The 17,728-nt window shown below is 41.7% G+C and overlaps 1 protein-coding gene across 13 annotated transcripts in view; it reads left to right on the top strand.

Moving 5' to 3' along the window:
* The window catches only part of Plekhg1 (pleckstrin homology and RhoGEF domain containing G1), a 200,321-nt gene that overhangs the window by 144,440 nt on the left and 38,153 nt on the right, over positions 1-17,728 (top strand). For all 13 annotated transcript variants that reach the window (XM_074072328.1, XM_074072332.1, XM_074072330.1 and 10 more), the window contains one exon: positions 9,519-9,619. In XM_074072328.1, the coding sequence (XP_073928429.1) occupies positions 9,519-9,619 (101 nt within the window). The remainder of the gene's footprint in view (positions 1-9,518; positions 9,620-17,728) is intronic.

The raw sequence follows: 17,728 nt of genomic DNA, 5'->3' as shown, positions 1-17,728 counted from the left end.
GAAGGAGGATGTGGGAGCAGGATAGGAGCCAGATTTGAGAGGGAGATGAGAGATGGTTGAAAGCTGATGATGGATGGAAACAGATAGCCAGGTGGATGTATATGACACTTATGCTGATTCAGGTGCTGCACCTGGGAGGGGCCTGATAGATGCACCAAGAGCAGGTGCACTTGGTAGGCTCCTACCTGACACCTAACCCCTAGAATCAACCCTCAGCACTCCTCCCCCATGTTTAGGGGGACTTGTTAAGTCTAAAGCCTTTGAGCAAGATTGTAGCGTTTCAACGGCCAGGCCGTGGTCTCCAGCCTGGTTTGAACATGACTTGAGTCGTTTATTCTCTTGTGACCATAGAAGAGTGCTGAAACCTAGCTAAGCTTCCAGTAAAAAGGTATTAATAATGGAACCCACCTGCTAGGGTGCAAAATGGCATATAACACAGGGAGCTCAGTGCCTGACAATAAACCTTAAAATAATGACAGGGATAAATAACAATGAGGAGGAGTTAAAACTCAGATTATCTAATACTGTGCATTTATTTAACCTATCATTTATTTTTTCCCACAGTATAAAAATACCTTTAGGCTTTATTTAATTTTCCTTAATTACCATGATTCAAATTACACCAGCGGTACTCTGATTGTAATTGAGATAAATCAGTTTCTCATTTTCAGGTACCTAAAGCATCACTATGCATTGCACCCCTCTACCACCATTGGGCATCTCTGTTTCCTACTTTTAGGATTGACTGTAGCCACATCTAATTATATGCGTCTGCTTCCTTACTGGCTAGGGAATGGGGGAGAAAAAAGCAATTAAAAAAATATGCTATGTAAAGTTACCCAGATGAGGAGCAAAGGATAAAAAGATGGCAGAAAGGAGAGAGGGCCCACTGAAGGATTGCTCTTAAGAGAGCAGTTAACAAACTTCTGCCACTTACCTGTGGTGAAAGACAAAATTACAGCAAATTTACATTGGCGCTCTTAATGGGCTTTTGTTCACAATTCTAGAATTCACAATTCTTTCTATCAAAGAGAATGAGTGCTCCGAAGAGTCAAGCAGAGGAGGCTGGCTTTTTAGACAGAAAGGGCTGAGCAAAGCAGAAACAGAACAAAAAGCAAATGTTTTCCAAGTTACTTTCCTTGTAGATTTAAGACAGAGGGGACTTCCTTATCATGCCTGCCTAGGTAAGGTGGCCACTTCGGATTGGTTGCTATGAATCTCTTGGGGTTTTTTTTTTTTTTGAAAACTGGTTCCTAGCATGAGTGACACCATGCTGGTCTAGTCTGGTCTGCTGGGGCCTAATTCAGGGAACTAGTCCCAAACAATGGCCTCCTTCAAATTTTATAAAATTTTATGTAGCATCTGTCTTACCTGTGCCCACTGGGAGCCTGGACTAGTGCTTTGCTCCAGGTGATTCTGGTAAATACCCATTTTGAAAACTTTTAAACATGTTGTATTTAAATATACTGAAAAAGCACATATAGGCCGGGCGCCAGTGACTCACACCTGTAAGCCTAACTACTCAGGAAGCAGAGATCAGGAGGAACGCTGTTTGAAGCCAGCCCAGACACACAGTTGTGAGACCCTATCTTGAAAATACCCACCACATACTGGCACAAAAACAGACATGAAGACCAGTGGAACAGAACAGAGGACCCAGATATGAATCCACACAACTATAACCAACTTGTCTTTGACAAAGGAGCTAAAAATATACAATGGAGAAATAGCAGCCTCTTCAACAAAAACTGCTGGGAAAACTGGTTAGCAGTCTGCAAACCAGTCTCCAAACTGAGACTAGATCCATGTATACCACCCTATACCAAGATTAACTCAAAATGGATCAAGGATCTTAATATCAGACCACAAACTCTAAAGTTGATACAGGAAAGAGTAGGAAATACTCTGGAGTTAGTAGGTATAGGTAAGAACTTTCTCAACGAAACCCCAGATGCACAGCAACTAAGAGATAGCATAGATAAATGGGACCTCATAAAGCTAAAAAGCTTCTGTTCATCAAAAGAAATGGTCTCTAAACTGAAGAGAACACCCACAGAGTGGGAGAAAATATTTGCCAACTATACATCAGACAAAGGACTGATAACCAGAATATATAGGGAACTTAAAAAACTAAATTCTCCCAAAACTAATGAACCAATAAAGAAATGGGCAAGTGAACTAAACAGAACTTTCTCAAAAGAAGAAATTCAAATGGCCAAAAAACACATGAAAAAATGCTCACCATCTCTAGCAATAAAGGAAATGCAAATTAAAACCACACTAAGATTCCACCTCACCCCTGTTAGAATAGCCACCATTAGCAACACCACTAACAACAGGTGTTGGCGAGGATGTGGGGAAAAAGGAACCCTCTTACACTGTTGGTGGGAATGTAAACTAGTACAACCACTCAGGAAAAAAATTTGGAGGCTACTTAAAAAGCTAAATATTGATCTACCATTTGATCCAGCAATACCACTCTTGGGGATCTACCCAAAAGACTGTGACACAGGTTACTCCAGAGGCACCTGCACACCCGTGTTTATTGTGGCACTATTCACAATAGCCAAGTTATGGAAACAGCCAAGATGTGGTATCTATACACAATGGAATTTTATGCAGCCATGAAGAAGAACAAAATGTTATCATTCGCTGGTAAATGGATGGAATTGGAAAATTGGAAAACATCATTCTGAGTGAGGTTAGCCTGGCCCAAAAGACCAAAAATCGTATGTTCTCCCTCATATGCGGACATTAGATCAAGGGCAAACACAACAAGGGGATTGGACTTTGAGCACATGATAAAAGCGAGAGCACACAAGGGAGGTATGAGGACAGGTAAGACACCGAAAAAACTAGATAGCATTTGTTGCCCTCAATGCAGAGAAACTAAAGCAGATACCTTAAAGCAACTGAGGCCAATAGGAAAAGGGGACCAGGAACTAGAGACAAGGTGAGATCAAAAAGAATTAACCTACAAGGTAACACACATGCACAGGAAATCAATGTGAGTCAATGCCCTGTATAGCTATCCTTATCTCAACCAGCAAAAACCCTTGTTCCTTCCTATTATTGCTTATACTCTCTCTTCAACAAGATTAGAAATAAGGGCAAAATAGTTCCTGCTGGGTATCGAGGGGATGGGGGGAGATGGAGGGGGCGGGGTGGTGGTAAGGGAGGGGTGGGGGAGAAATGACCCAAGCCTTGTACACACATATGAATAAAATAATAAAAAAGGAATGGTGGGTTGCAAATGGGGAGGGAAGATATTTCACTGTACAGCAGGGCTCCATGGCCATGCCGACCTCCTGTTTTAAGAAGAATGTTTGCATACAAGAATGTTGTCTTAAGCATAATTTTTAACCAAATCATAAATCCTGCTGTGTTATTACAAAAGAACTCTTGTAGGCATACTGTAATCCCCGTACTCGTGAGGCTTAGGCAGGAGAATCTCCAGTTCCAGGGTAGCCTAGGCTAGCAAGACCCCATCATAAAAAAGAAAAGAAAGACCTCTTGTAAGAACTTTTCTAATTTTTTTTAATGAAAAGGAAAATATGAGATTCTTTTAGTGTTTTATTTGTACCAAGCTTCAATTTTGATAACATTCTTCAAATTTTATTATATTTGTGTATGTCAGTATGAAAGTAAATAAATGATATCAACATGAAGTAAATTAAATAAAGGCAATTGGTGTCTATAATGACTATCAGAAGTGCAGGAAAAGATGGATACCCTGGGCTTCAAGAACTTCATATAAGGCCTATAATTCCAGCTACTGAGGTGGCTGAGGTGGGAAGATTGAGAGTTCAAGGCCAGCCTGGGCAATTTTGCAAGACCCTGTTTCAAATAAATAAGCAAATAAATAAATCTACACATTAATATGTTGATGCTAATCTTGTTTCTTAAAATCTTGTGAATATCATTAGGTTACTGTAAACTCCCAGTTCATAAATGTTTTCTGCTTAAAGAAACATTTAGGGGGAACCCAAACAAATATTCCCACTCATTTCCAAGTCAAGATGTATTTCTTTCTACTCCACATTTCTGTTTTTAACAAAATTCCTGTTTTCCCACCTTGTCCCCAAGTTTCTCTTTCTGGGAAAAGCTGCCCTGTCCGGGCCCTTCCAGGTCTTGCTGTCCCCCTGTCCTCTCTGTGAGGAGCTCCTTAGCAACCTTCTGTCAAAGGAAGTCCAGAGACAATGGACTGAAGGAGCACAAGTATCAATTGTCCCAGCTTTACAGGAAAGCCATTCCTGACATTTTTTAACTGAAGTTTCATGAGTGGAAAGTAGTCTAGAAGGTAAGTGGGGTGAAACCTTCCAGTTTACTATTCTTTCCAAAAACATCTCAGAGCCATAGGATCAGCCTCAAAATGATAAATCAGGAAAACTTGAAGTGAAAACTGATGTCCTCGCAGTGACAGCTGCTTCAGTGACAGGCAGGCTTGCGCTCCACCCCCTTCTTCCTTTTTCCCTCCCCCTCTCTCCTCCCTTTTTTTCTCTCCCTTCTCCCTCTTACTTCTTCTTCCTCCCTTTGTCATTACTTCTATTTTTCTTTCTACTCACTCTTTCTCTTCCCCCATCTTTCTTTCCCCACTTCCCTCCTCTCTTTATTCTCCTTTTCCTCCTCCTCCCCCTCCCTTCAATGATATTGGCAAAAAAACTTTGAAGTGTTCCTTATACCTCCTGTGTCTAGCCCCATTCTGTGGTGTGGGGTCTACATGATACAGACTCAGAGAAAAGTTGTCCCCACAAAGAGAGCTCTTGTATCCAGCCTGATGGATGAGGGCGACACCCTGGTTCCCATTTCTCTGGCTGTACTTTCCTCTCTGTAGATGTGGATCTGGAAAGAAAGGAGAGATTGGTTTGCAGATTAGACTTGGGCTACTTGATGGCTGGCCATGGCAGGAATTGTTACCATAGCCCTGTGCGTGACTTATTTGAAAGTACTCTTCTGTACTTTCACAGCACTCTAAATGATTCTTAGTGCACTTAAGTCGTTATTCTGAAACTTGTTGCTTTTAAGTGTTTTTCTCCCTTGCTCACTTGCAGTGGGTACCTAGAGGACAGGGATCATATTATCATTGTTTCTGAGCATCCCCTTTCTCCTTCATAAATATGTGCCTGAATCTTTATTAAATACATTATAATAATATATTTAATAAAGTGAAGCCATTATAAGCAATAAGAAAGAACTGTATTTACCTACAGGAGTTATACATGTTTACACACATTTGGAAAAAATAAAATTGTGAATCAAACGTAGAATGTCATTTTGACAGATATACTCACCCTCCTCCTAGGACACAGTGTGGAAGCCCAGACACCACACCATTAACCATAATCACCTCTGAGAGTGACTCTGGAGAGCACTGGAGGAGAGAGTGGGAAAGCTCACCAATGGGTTCCAGGGAGCACAGCCCAGCTGTCTCTCCATCGTGGCCCTCAGAAGACGGAGGGTCCTGTGCACTCACTGCCTTTTAACTCACCCACTCCTTCAGGGTGCAAAGTCAGAGAAGAGAGGGGTGCCCCAGACATCGTGCTCCTGAAGCCAGCATGGTCGACCAGTTGCTTAAACGGTGGCTTTTGCCCTGGACTTGCTCCTTTCTCTCATTCTCTTTGTCTCATCAAATATCCCTCCTCTCCACTGAACTCAGGTTCAGGCCTTGGTCTGTGCTGTCCTGCATTGCTGTCCTCTGATATTCTTCTGTTGTCTACTGATGCTGGGATGATTTCTGATCACATTACATCCATCAGCAACTGCCACCACCTTCATGATAAGAAGAAGCCTCCCACAGCTGTTCCATCCCCAGGGTCACCTTCTGACATCCTCTCATCCTGAATCAGTCCATGGCCACTCCTGTCAGGGTCCTGACTTTTTGTCACCATGTGCCTGTTTTCTCATCTTTATCCTCCTGAGTGCTGTGGTCTCCTTCTTTTCTCTGTATTTAAAACCCCTACTCATCCTCAGAGAGTCAGCTTACCCCCCAGCTCCTCTTCTTCCTGGATCTGATCACATGGCCCTTTATGTGTGGACCTCACCTGACACTGAATATTTATCAGTCCTGTGGCCAGACCACTGGATGGGACCTGTTTGTTTATACTTGTCTTTTCAGCTAGTCAGGGAGCTCCTTGGAGCAAGGGTTCATATGTGATTCATTTTTTTATATTCCTAGTTTGTAAAAACAGAACTTGGCACCCATTCTTATGTCCTCAGAAAGGGCCGTGGTGGTTGTAGGAATGAATGTGACTGTGCTTTTAAGCTGTAAATCGATACATACGTGTAAGTCATTCTAGTTCCAGTGGCATCCCAAATGTAATACATCGCAGGTGACTACTTTCTGGAAAAGACAGGAATTGGAAAAATGGAAAATCCGCCCCTCCCAAAAAAAAATTCAATCGCTCTATCAACGTGGAAGCACTAACAGCAGCTAGACCAAAAGGCACCAACTTTACAGCCACCAGGTACAATTCTGAGATATGAGCAAGAGGACTTGGGAACAGAAACCTTCCCCTTTTCATTTTGTTTCTACGATGGGAGTATGTGCAAGCCAGAGGAGCGTGGAAGGGAGGAAGTATATAAAGTGTAGATAGATGATAGACACTCTCATTGTAAAGAACTCTTTTTCTTGTTATGGTTTTTCTTCATTACCATGCTAACCAGGCAAGCACATTTGAAATGTGATTTGAGAGAAAAACCAGGGATGGAGGGGTGATTAAATTCTTTCAGGGCATCTTACAGAAATAAGATAAGTTTCCATGGTCCCTGAATTTGCCTTCTGTCCAGGGAATCTCTATAGAACTTTGTATGGTGTAGAAAAGTAGAGAGGTCTACTGTGCCCTTGTGGACTGTTATCTAGACAAGGGATTTTCCAGATCTCTACAGTTAGGGACAGTGTACGTGTGCTTGTGTGTGTATGTGTGCATGCACAGACACGTGTATTTTTCTCCAACCTGTGACACTCAGATGCTTTTGTAAAATAGGATAAAAAAATGAATTACTAGAAAAATTCAAACAAAAAAGAGTAAGACACATCAAATACAAGTACATACTTAGTCTCCATTTCTGTGCTTATCTTATTAGAGATTAGAAACAAATAATTTGCAAACTGGTTCCTTCCCATTTACCACACTTTGATAGCATCAAGTTGGGCTCTACTTGGATATTTCCAACGACAACGGTTCAGGAAATGAAAAGTTAATGGGAGTAGGACAGTCATGTACAAATCTTATATTGGTGGGAGCTTAAGGACATAAACTAATTAACAGATAAATACTTGAAAGGAAATTTTAAAACTACTCCAATAGTGGAAAGGCTTTTTCTTTTTTGAATGTATCTTGCTGTCCTCTCCTTCCCCTTTGATCCTCTCAGAGAATACTTATTTTCAGTGCTAAAGTTTTAATTGATCCTTCATTGGGAACAGCAGGGTAACCAACAGGTTCTGACATGCCAATAAAATTAATAATGGAATGCAGGCACTAATAAATTTCAGTGGTCTCCTTGCTCCGTTGTTTTGAGCACAGAATGAGCTTTTACCCCCGAGCTTCAGACCTCTCGTTTTGGCCTTAGCTGTTTACAGCGGCCAGTGTGGCACATTAAGAGTTCAGTAACTGGTTCAAGGGTAAAGTATCATATTTAAAAGACTGGATTATGATGAGTAGAGAGAACAAATTGTGGCCAGATGACTTTGATCTATTATCTAGAGTGACCTCCAAATATTTGGACTCCTAAAGGTCTGTATCATGGACTCTGAAGATTTGAAACTCTTTCCATTGGAGATGGGCCATCATTTGCTGGAAGGGGGCCATGCTTCTTTGTCTATAACCCCAGATGAAGTTCTTCAAGCTCTTTAACTCAGTCTTTCTCTCAAGTGAAAAATGTAGTCTTGGGTTTCTGCAAGTGAGAAAAAGGATTGTCCATTGTCTTAAAGCCACAGCACAGAGCGTCTGCAGCCAGCCAGGTGAAAGCGGCGTCACACACTGTCTCAAATCCACCTCTCAGCGTGCTGTCTCGGTGTGGATCATGCCTGTCCACCTTCTTTCGTTTTACCACCTTAAGTTTGCATGTAAATATCCTTTTAAAATGTCCAGTGAAGTATTAAGCCATTATCAACTGTAAGCACTGATAGCAGGCTGAGTGTTAGTCCATCCTTTGTACTATGGGAAATGTAACAGAAATATTGATGAATATTTTTTAAGGAAGTGAAGGTTTTATGTGTTGTTCAAAATCTGCTTTTACTTCAGTTCTCCCCTTCCTTAGCTTCTCTGCCTTGAGCCCTAGCTCTGTTTCCTGTGCAGGTGCACAAACTCCTTGTCATTGCCTTTATGTACAGTAAGGACAACTGGCTTTGCCATTGTGGGCTTTTACTGCCAAGCACGCATGTGAATCTAGTTTTGCAAGCATTGGTTCATATGTGGTAGGTTTTGTTTATTTTTTAGTATGAGAGAAATATAGTGGAAAGGTGTTTGATGCCCTGTGAGACGTGCTGCGTACGAGCGAACGTTACTAATGAAGGCTTTGCCTTTTATTGAAGGAATGTGAGGAGGAGAAGTGTAGGGAACATTCTCAGCCTCACCTTTGGCTCATTGCATCTGAATGCTGCCGTGATTGCCATTGCACGTGGGATGTGGTCATGGACGGGACCCGCAGTCAGGCTTCCCCTCCCCATGTTACCTTTGGGAGGCAGCCATGCTGCCTTGTACAGCTCTGGGCAGGGGGTTGCATTTCTTTTTTATTTTACGTTATTTCAGCTGTTCTCACTTTTTTCTTTATTGTATTCTTGTCCCCTACTGAGTTCTTTCTCCAGCCCTGCTGGGAGGGAGGAAGGCTCAGTGAGGAACTCTTTAGCACACAAGTGCTTCAGATCTTTCTCAGTCTTCTCATGGCAGTTTAGCCATCAACTTACCCACTGTGGCTCTGAGCACATGCTAGATATGTTTGAGGGCTGTTTCTATCTTAAAACGTGTAAAATTATTTCAGTTTCTCCATGGCTTATTAATATAGTCTATCACACAGCAGAACTGAATTATGTGCTTTTGTAAAAACAAAATAGTAAATTTGTATTTGAGGGACAATTTGGTTCCATGCTTTAACAACTGATATCTTTGTGACTCAAAGGTTATGTTTAAGACAATTTTGTCACATCTCAGGATTTTTGTTTCTGTGGCCTGCCACATGAATTTTGGAATCAGTTTTCATCATAAAAATTAGCCACGAAAACGGGGGGTGACGTTCATGCCAACATTGTGGGTGGCTCTAATCACTGCCCACTCAAGGGAACTCCGACACATTTGGGGGGTACAGACTTTATACCATACTCTTTCTTCTCACTAAAACTCTATAAATAGATAAATATTGTAGTCATTAATGAGAGAGCAACTCTGCTCTTGTGGGAGAGGTAATGAGCACATTAGTGTCATAATTATTTGAAATTGAGATGAACTTTTCATCTCTCATAATTAAAGATGACTTGGAAAAGGTCAGGAATGTTGAAGGCATCTTTCTTGTTGACTTCACAGGATTACCTTGACTGCATCAGGGACCAAACAAAACTTCCCCTGGGAACTGAAGACAGATCCGCCCTTTTTGGAAACATACAGGATATCTACCACTTCAATAGGTGAGTTGATACTAAAAGATTGTTCTCGCATGGGAACGTTAAGAATTTCACTGAAATGGACGCAGCTTACGAAAACTTTACCGTGATCCCTGACTAAGCCTTGTACTTGTTGTTTTGAGACCACTCGGTCTCCTGAGTGCTGAGATTACAGGTGTGTGCTACCAACCCCCAGCTAAGCTTTATGCATTCCTATGGGCCATGGCACCATTATGTTTTCTAGCTGGAAGCTTCCTTGTTTCCTATACGGTTCTCACATTTGGTCAGTATTCGATCCCTCTCCATCCTCCTGGCTCAGAGAAGAAATCTACTCGCCCTGGTGGGACAGTCAAATCTTTTTCCACAACAGGACATAAGAGGACATCCAGTATACATGCTTGCATGGTTTCTAGCACTCCCACCTACACTGGATTTCCTATCCATTTATTTCTGCCTAGGGAGTAGACTGGATACAATAAACACAGTAAATCCTATAAGTTATAAATATGCTAATTCCATTTAATTACTTAATAATTAATCGTTTCAAGTAATTTAACTCAGACAAGTATTAGATATCTAGGAGGTAGGAGGCACTAGGCTAGAAAATCACACTAGTAAACAAGACAGGAGATAAATGAGATAGGAATGAGTAAGTTTTTATAACAGATTGTGAAATCTCTGGGAAGACAAATTTGTAGGCAGACCAAGAGCATGGCTGCTGGTGTTCAGCATACAAGGATTTGTATCCCAGCTAAGCTGTGTCTGTGGGAGAGTCTTAAACCTAAATAGAATCCTGACTCCCTCACTTCAAGTCTCTGCTCAAACCTTACCTTCTAGGTGAGTCTTGCCAGCCTCCACACGCACACACACCCACCTCCTGTACTTTCTCCCATGGCGCCCATCATGGCGCTGTGATGGACTGTTGGATCACATCTGCTGCTTCTTTCTCCACCCCACTCACAGAACCCTCTAGCAAGACAGGGATTGGTTGTTTTGTTACTGTCCCTGGGTCTAAAATAGCTTGTAGCCCGTAGGAGACATGCATGCGTTCTCTGATTGAATGAGTGGGAATACTAGGGAGCCCTGGTGGCCCTGGTGAAGCTCACTGAGCTGACACACTTAAAGGGGCCAGAGCAGAGCAAGCACTGAAATGTTGCCAGTCATGACGTGGATTGTGTTAGAGTAAAATACCATTATAAAATTGTACCCTCAGTCAGGCTCTGGTGGCTCACACTTGTAATCCTAGTTACTTGGGAGGGAGGTTGCAATTCAGAGGATCGGAGTTCAAGGCCAGCCCAGTCAAATAGTTCACAAGATTCCAATTCTAAAATGACCAGAGCAAAATGGACTGGAGCTATGACTGAAGTGGTAGAGTGCCTACTTTGTATGTGCAAAGCACTGAGTTCAAACCTCAGTCCCACCAAAACAAACAAAAAACCCCACCAAATATTGCACCCTGCTCTGCCCTTTTGTAACTCAACTGTGATGCAAGACCAATTCTACCCTCTTTGCTTCCTAAGCTCACAAAGGTGGGACCCTAGAGGGCACAATTCCCATCTCCTTCACTACTTTGAGTCCCTGTCCCCTAGCACCAGCCTGGCGTTCAGCAGACAGGTTCTCAGAGTTGAATTGATTCATCCTTTGATTCTGAAAGTCCAGGATGTAGGACACGCCAGTGCTGCATCAGGGTTTCTTTGCCACTCTGTAGATTAAAAACCAGTTCGTGTATCGAGTCCATGATTCTCCACCTGGACCACACACTGGAATCAGTTGGGAAGCTTTTGGATCCTCCTACCAGAAATCCTGACTCATTGGTCCTGGGTAGGACTGGGGCATCCGAGCTTTTCAAAGGTCCTCAAATGTGTGTAATATGCAGCATGGTGGAGAAGCACTGTCTATATAAACACAATGATAAAAAGGCGGAGAGAGTCCAGAGCCCCCCATGTTCATTAGTGATGGGCTGTGTTTATTTAGGGTCCCATTTAGCAGTCACTGGTGATAAAATCCCTTGAGCCCTTGTGTGGCTTTGCACCATAGCCCGCTAATGACCCTATACCCCAGGAAAGGGCAACAGGGCTACATGCGGGGAGGCCTCTGGCCTAGGGCCCTATGCTTTGGCTGTAAGTCGATGGTAATAAGTAGATACAGAGCATGTCCTTCATGCCAGAGGCCAGAGGACCTTAGGTACATTGTCACCTCATGTGCACCGTCTGGGGCCCGCTGGCTCCAAATCCCAGGCATTCTGCCATGTGCCCTCCTGCCAGACTGGAGCCTGCTTTTGAAGCCATGTTCATGAAGTGTGGCTGACTGTGGAGGGATGTATTCCATGGAACTTAAATGTTCTTGTGTCTCCTAATTTAAAGAGAAATAAAAATGAGTTAGCCAGACGTGATTCAGCCTGTGAAAGTTGGATGATTGGGAAGACTTTTATGTTTCTGAACCCATTCTCTGTTCTTTTCTATTGGATGTTCATTGACCCGGGAAGTCAGACCTGTCTAAAATATACCTGAGTCAGAGGGAGTGAGTACCCTGAGGGTGACACATACATGGAACATTGATGCGGTGATACGATTACAAATGACCTTGTTCATGCTTGTCTCTGTGAGATCACATTTGCACTTTCCCTGTTCATACATTTCCTCATTTAATCCTGTCATGAGCCCAGTGCTATTGTACATTATTCTATCATACATGAGGCTATTATACACTCTACACACATTTTACAGAGAAGGAAAGTCCCATGCTCAAAGACATAGGGCTGGAAATCCAGTCTGGTCCGCTTTGATTATTTACTTTTGTCACATCACTAATATCTTTAACCGCTTTCAAAAATATCTCCTTTAACTTTTGCCATTGAATTATCTATACTGTTTTATTTCTACTTCCTTTCTCTTAAACCTCATATCTAAATTTTTAGAGCTCCTGTTAGGCAAAAGCTTGTATTTGGTTAAGTAAAAGCATTCATGTGACTTTTTATGTCAATGCTGCTTTTGAATCTTGTAGCATATACTTTGTGTCAGTTGATTTCCAAGATACAGCTTTTTGGCAAATCAATGTCAGGGCTTGATCAGTTCAGGTTCAGGCTTTTCAACACAATACATTGATATTGTGCTCCCATAAACAAGACTTAACTTTCCAGAATTAGACGGCAAAAGAATGCATTTTATCCTGGCTTGAAAAATTCAGCTGACTAGGCTTCTTTTTAAAGAAATACAGGTTGAGCATCCCTGATCTGGAAATCCAAAATCCAAAATGCTCCATAATCTGAAATGTTTTGGGCACTAACATGACAAAGTAGAAAATTTCCTATCTGACCTCATGTGATGTGTCCCTGGTAAAACAAAGATGCAGTAAAAATAACGTGTCAGATGCCCTTAGACTCCATGTATATGGTGTAGACAAAACAAATGGATTTTGTACTTAGACTTGGATCTGGTCCCCAGATATTTCATTATGTATATATGTGTACACAAATATCCTCAAATCCAAAAACATCTGAAAGCCAAAACCACTTCTGTTCCCAAGCATATGGGATGAGGGACACTGAGGTTAAATTTCCCAATTACAGAAAAGCAGAGAGGAAGCTGATACACACCGACTGTATCAAAGCCTTTTCTGTGCCACGTTTGCTTCAGACATTTCTTGAAGCATAGAGACTTTACGAGTAATATTGAAGCCACTTCAAGCCCTTCCTCAATAGCATGGATGGATGTGCTGGTAACCAGGTCTCAACGTGGGATGAGGATAGGAGACATCTGAAATTACAGTTTGCTGATTTCTATGTTGTAAACATTCCTGCCACAGTGGATTCAAGACTCTTAAGAATCACTGAAGATGAATTAGGAAGACAGGTGCAAGATTGTTTCTGGAAAACCAGTATAACCTGGCTCAGTGCACCACTGTCCCTATTACCTAAGAACCAGGGTTTTTGTTTGTTTGTTTGTTTTTTTAGGGGGGGTCCTTGTCTTCTGGTTTTTTCTTGGCCATTACTATATATGTATTTATTTAAAACATGTTGTGTGCTTTCACTTATTTCAAATCTGGTATAAGTGGTATGACTCTCTTAGAGATTTTTTTCACTCAGCATCGTTTCTGATATTGATAGCTCTTCTGCGTTTAGCAGCAATGGGATGCTCCGTGGGGTGCCAATTTGCAGTGTGCCAACTGCATTAAGAGTGAGCGTCTTTGCTTTCTTGAATATCTTCTGTGATTTTTCTGGCTCATACCCATTGTCTGTTTTCCTGTTGGGATTTTTTTTCCCTCGTTGTATAACAGTTGTTGATGAATTCTGGCTGGAGATCTTTGTGGATTATGTGAGTTACGTATATCTCCTAATATCAGACATCTCTTTTAACTTTAATTATGGTTTCTTTGCAAACAAGTTGTATAATTTAGAGGTTTGACAACTCAAAATATACTTCCTATAGTCTGAAGATTTTGTGTTGTATTTAAAAATTATCTCCCAAGTGCTAGGGTCGTGCCTCAAGTGGTAGAGTGCCTGCCTGGGAGTTCAAATTATCTGCCAAACTCAGGTCATGAACGCAACTCTACTTTTTTTTTTTTTTCCAAAAACTCCTAAAATTTTGTTGCCCATATTTGTCTTTATCTTTCTAACACTGAATACAGTTTGGCGAATGTTAGGAGACCCACATTCTTACTTCATCTGGCTACCAGTGGTCTTGTTGCCACTGAGGTGTGCAACCTTCCAGACTGGTTTGCAGTTCCACATCCCTTGTGAGCAGAGTTCACCTGGGCCTGTGGGTGGGGTCTGGGCTGTGTATCCTTTCTTCATTAGTCTGTTTATCCAGCTTTGTCTACAAAACATTGCTTATTTATTAAGTCTGCTTTGCTCTTTTTCAACACTGGCTTAGCTTTTCCTGACTCTGTCCTGACAAGTGACTTTTTTTAAAAATTAGTTTGTCACGTTTCATGAAGCACATTGTTGGGATTTTTATTGAAATTGCATTGAAAGTATAAATTAGTTTTGTCAGAATTGACATCTTTACAATGCTGAGTCACCCAAGCATAGACATATATTTATCTCTTCAATCCACCTTTTAAAACATCCTTTAAGACGGGAGGTGTGGCTCAAATGGTAGAGCGTCTTCTTTGCAAGTACGAAGCCCAGAGCTCAAACCCCAGTCCCACCAACAAAAAAAAGTAGAGTGTCCTTTAATAATGTTTATAATGTATTACAATTTCTCAATCACTACATTCATCTAGCTTTTCTTTGTGGTACAGGGGTTTGAACTCAGGGCCTTTACCTTGAGCCACCCCACCAGCCCTATTTTTGTGAAGGAGTTTTTCAAGACAGAGTCTCACTATTTTCTTGGGCTGGCTTCGAACTGTGATCTTCCTGATCTCTGCCTCCTGAGTAGCTAGAATTACAGGCATGAGCACCCAGCTACTTTCTCTTACTGTCTTTTTTTCAGCTTTCAAATATGATGAGATTTGAATTGCTATTTCACAAAATTTCCACCATGAAATGTTTTGGAATACAATTGAGAGTTCATTTTTGTTTTCAGTGGCCAAATCTCTTTCTCTGTAATCTCTATGCTACCCTAGAAATTTCAGTCTCTGGCCTGGTGTCTGGAATAAGTCTCCAAATGGTCAGGAAACTGGGTTAGTCAAAATAAACCACTGTTTTCATTTGAACCAGCCTTGTAAACTTCAAAAGTTCTTTTTATTGCCAACTGAAAAACAAATGTCACTTTTTTCTCTTTTTTTGCTGTACTAAGATTTAAACTCAGAGTCTCAAGTTTGCCAGGCAGGCATTCTACCACTTCAGCCATGCCCCAAGCCCTTTTAAAAATTATTATTATTAAATAAACATCATCCCTCTGTTGGAATACAGAAAAGTTATCCAAACTGTAACTTCAGTCTTTCTTTAAGAATGAAGAATAGGCTGGGCACCAGTGGCTCATGCCTTCAATTTCAGCTACCTGGGAGGCAGAGATCATTAGGATTACAGTGTGGTTCAAGGCCATCCCTGGCAAAAATAAAGTTCATGAAGCCGCATCGCAACAAATAACTGGGAGCAGTGGCGTGCACCTGTCATCCCACGCTACATGGAGGCTGAGATCAGGAAGAGCATAGTTCCAGGCCAGCTAGGCAAAATAGTTTGTGAGACCCCCATCTTAGTGGAAAAAAGCTGGGCACAGTGGTGCATACCTGTCATCCAAGCAACAGTAAGAAGCCTAAACTAGAAGGATCCCAGTCCAGGCTGGCCAGGACAAAAAGAAAAACCTTATCTCCAAAATAACCAGAAGAAAAGGACAAGAGTTGTGGCTCAAAGCAGTAGAGCACCTGCCTAGCAAGTACAAAGCCATAACTTCAAACCTAGTATCACAAGAAGAAAGAAAAAAAAAGGATGAAGAGTGAATAAAGACCATTGCTCCATTGCTCCAAAATAAATGTTTATGTTTGTTTCTTAGCAGATTAAAATCATCAAAGCTCTCTTCCTTCCTCTAAAGATGAGAAGGGGAAAATGTCTTTTTTTTTTCAGTATTCAGTATACCTATGTTGAGTCGTTATTGTGGGTGAATCTTTGGGCTAGGTCTAGCAGTGTAGAAATAATGACACCATTGTACAACAGTAGCAGGAAGTCATAGAATCAACATACTTCAACAGCTCTGAAGACCGTCCAGTTAATTTTGCTTGAGGAGCAAGTGAAACCTTTATAGAGCAGGTTACATATGTGTCAAGATAACATTCCTTGACCCATACTTTTCTTTCTCAGAATGTAATCTAGAAAGTAAACCATGGGAGACAAATAATGTCATATAAGACAAAGGGAGGTGGAGCATTTTCATACGCCCAAATGTCTCCAACCTCTTCACAGTGGTAGGTTTTACCCACCACTAACAGACCTAACAGACCATTTTCCATTCCCACGTGCACATGTGTCTCTGTGGGTGCAACGAGTTCAAATGACCCATTTAGGCTGTGAGAAAAAGAAGTCAGTTTAGAGTCCTTGCCGACCAGAAGGGGAGAAGCCCATTCCTTATCCTCATTCAGTGTAAAGCAGTAAGACCTTCAAGGTTGTCACCCGCCTGCAAGTTCCATCAGTGGTCAAAGAAAATCTCACATGTACTACACTTTGTAAAAGAGAACAGTTTCCTTTACTTGCTCATCTAAGGAAGGGATCTCAGTTCAAGTAGGAAAACTCACCATTTTCTTTTTTATGGTCTTACTCAAAAAGAAAGAGATATTTAGAGTAATTACTCAGGGAAGATAAAATACCCAAACCCTGAAGACAAGATGACTAATTTTAGCTTGAATACACAACTTAATCCCTGAGTCACTCCATCCTAACATGCATGTGCAGTGGTACACTGTTACAAATCTGTAGTCTCACCCTATCAGGCTGTAATTCTAAAAGACTCCTGTCTCTGACCTATGGAGTACCTTCATGCTGGTCTGCTGCATTCTGGCCCCAGCTGTGATCCACAGTACTTCTTATACTTAGTTGTCGTCCAGCTTTCTGTTGCCAAACTCCAGCTACAATGGCTTCCTTTCTACACCTCACACAAGGATACACCAAGCTTATTCTTTCTTGGACTTGCAATCTCATTTCTTAAATAACTGTCTTCTCCAACTCCCCCTGTAAGCAAATATCACCACCTCAGAGGACCTTCCACGAAATCTCAAGCATTTACAACCTCCACCCAGCCTCAGTTGCTATCACAGTGCTCTCTTGTGCTGTGTGACTTATCTATGAATATTTGTGACCTGTGATCAGGGCGTAAGCCTGTGATGCTGCTTGACGTGGGAATCTTTCAGTCATTGTTTGTTGATGGGCAGGTGGGAAGGTTTCTTTTCGTTGGGATGATGACCCCAGTGAAAGAGCAGGAGAGACACCCCACTGTTCCCATTCTTATTGTGTTCAACCTGTTCTAGAAATTACTATCAAGGTGCTACTTTGGGGAGAGGTTTTTTTTTTTTTTTTTTTTGTCTTTTCTTTTTTGGTGCTGGGATCAAACCCAGGGCCTCACGCATGCTAGGCAAGCGCTGTACCACCGAGCTACATCCCAGCCCTCAAGGTGCTACTTTGAAGACATTAAGATGCAGAGTCTTGCCCCAGCTTTCTGGAGTCTTATCAGGAAATGATCGTTCAGTAGATGTGTTTCTAAT

Source organism: Castor canadensis, chromosome 1 (assembly GCF_047511655.1).
Source record: "Castor canadensis chromosome 1, mCasCan1.hap1v2, whole genome shotgun sequence".
Classification (NCBI taxonomy): Eukaryota; Metazoa; Chordata; class Mammalia; order Rodentia; family Castoridae; genus Castor; species Castor canadensis.
This window is presented reverse-complemented; position numbering and strand designations above follow the sequence as displayed.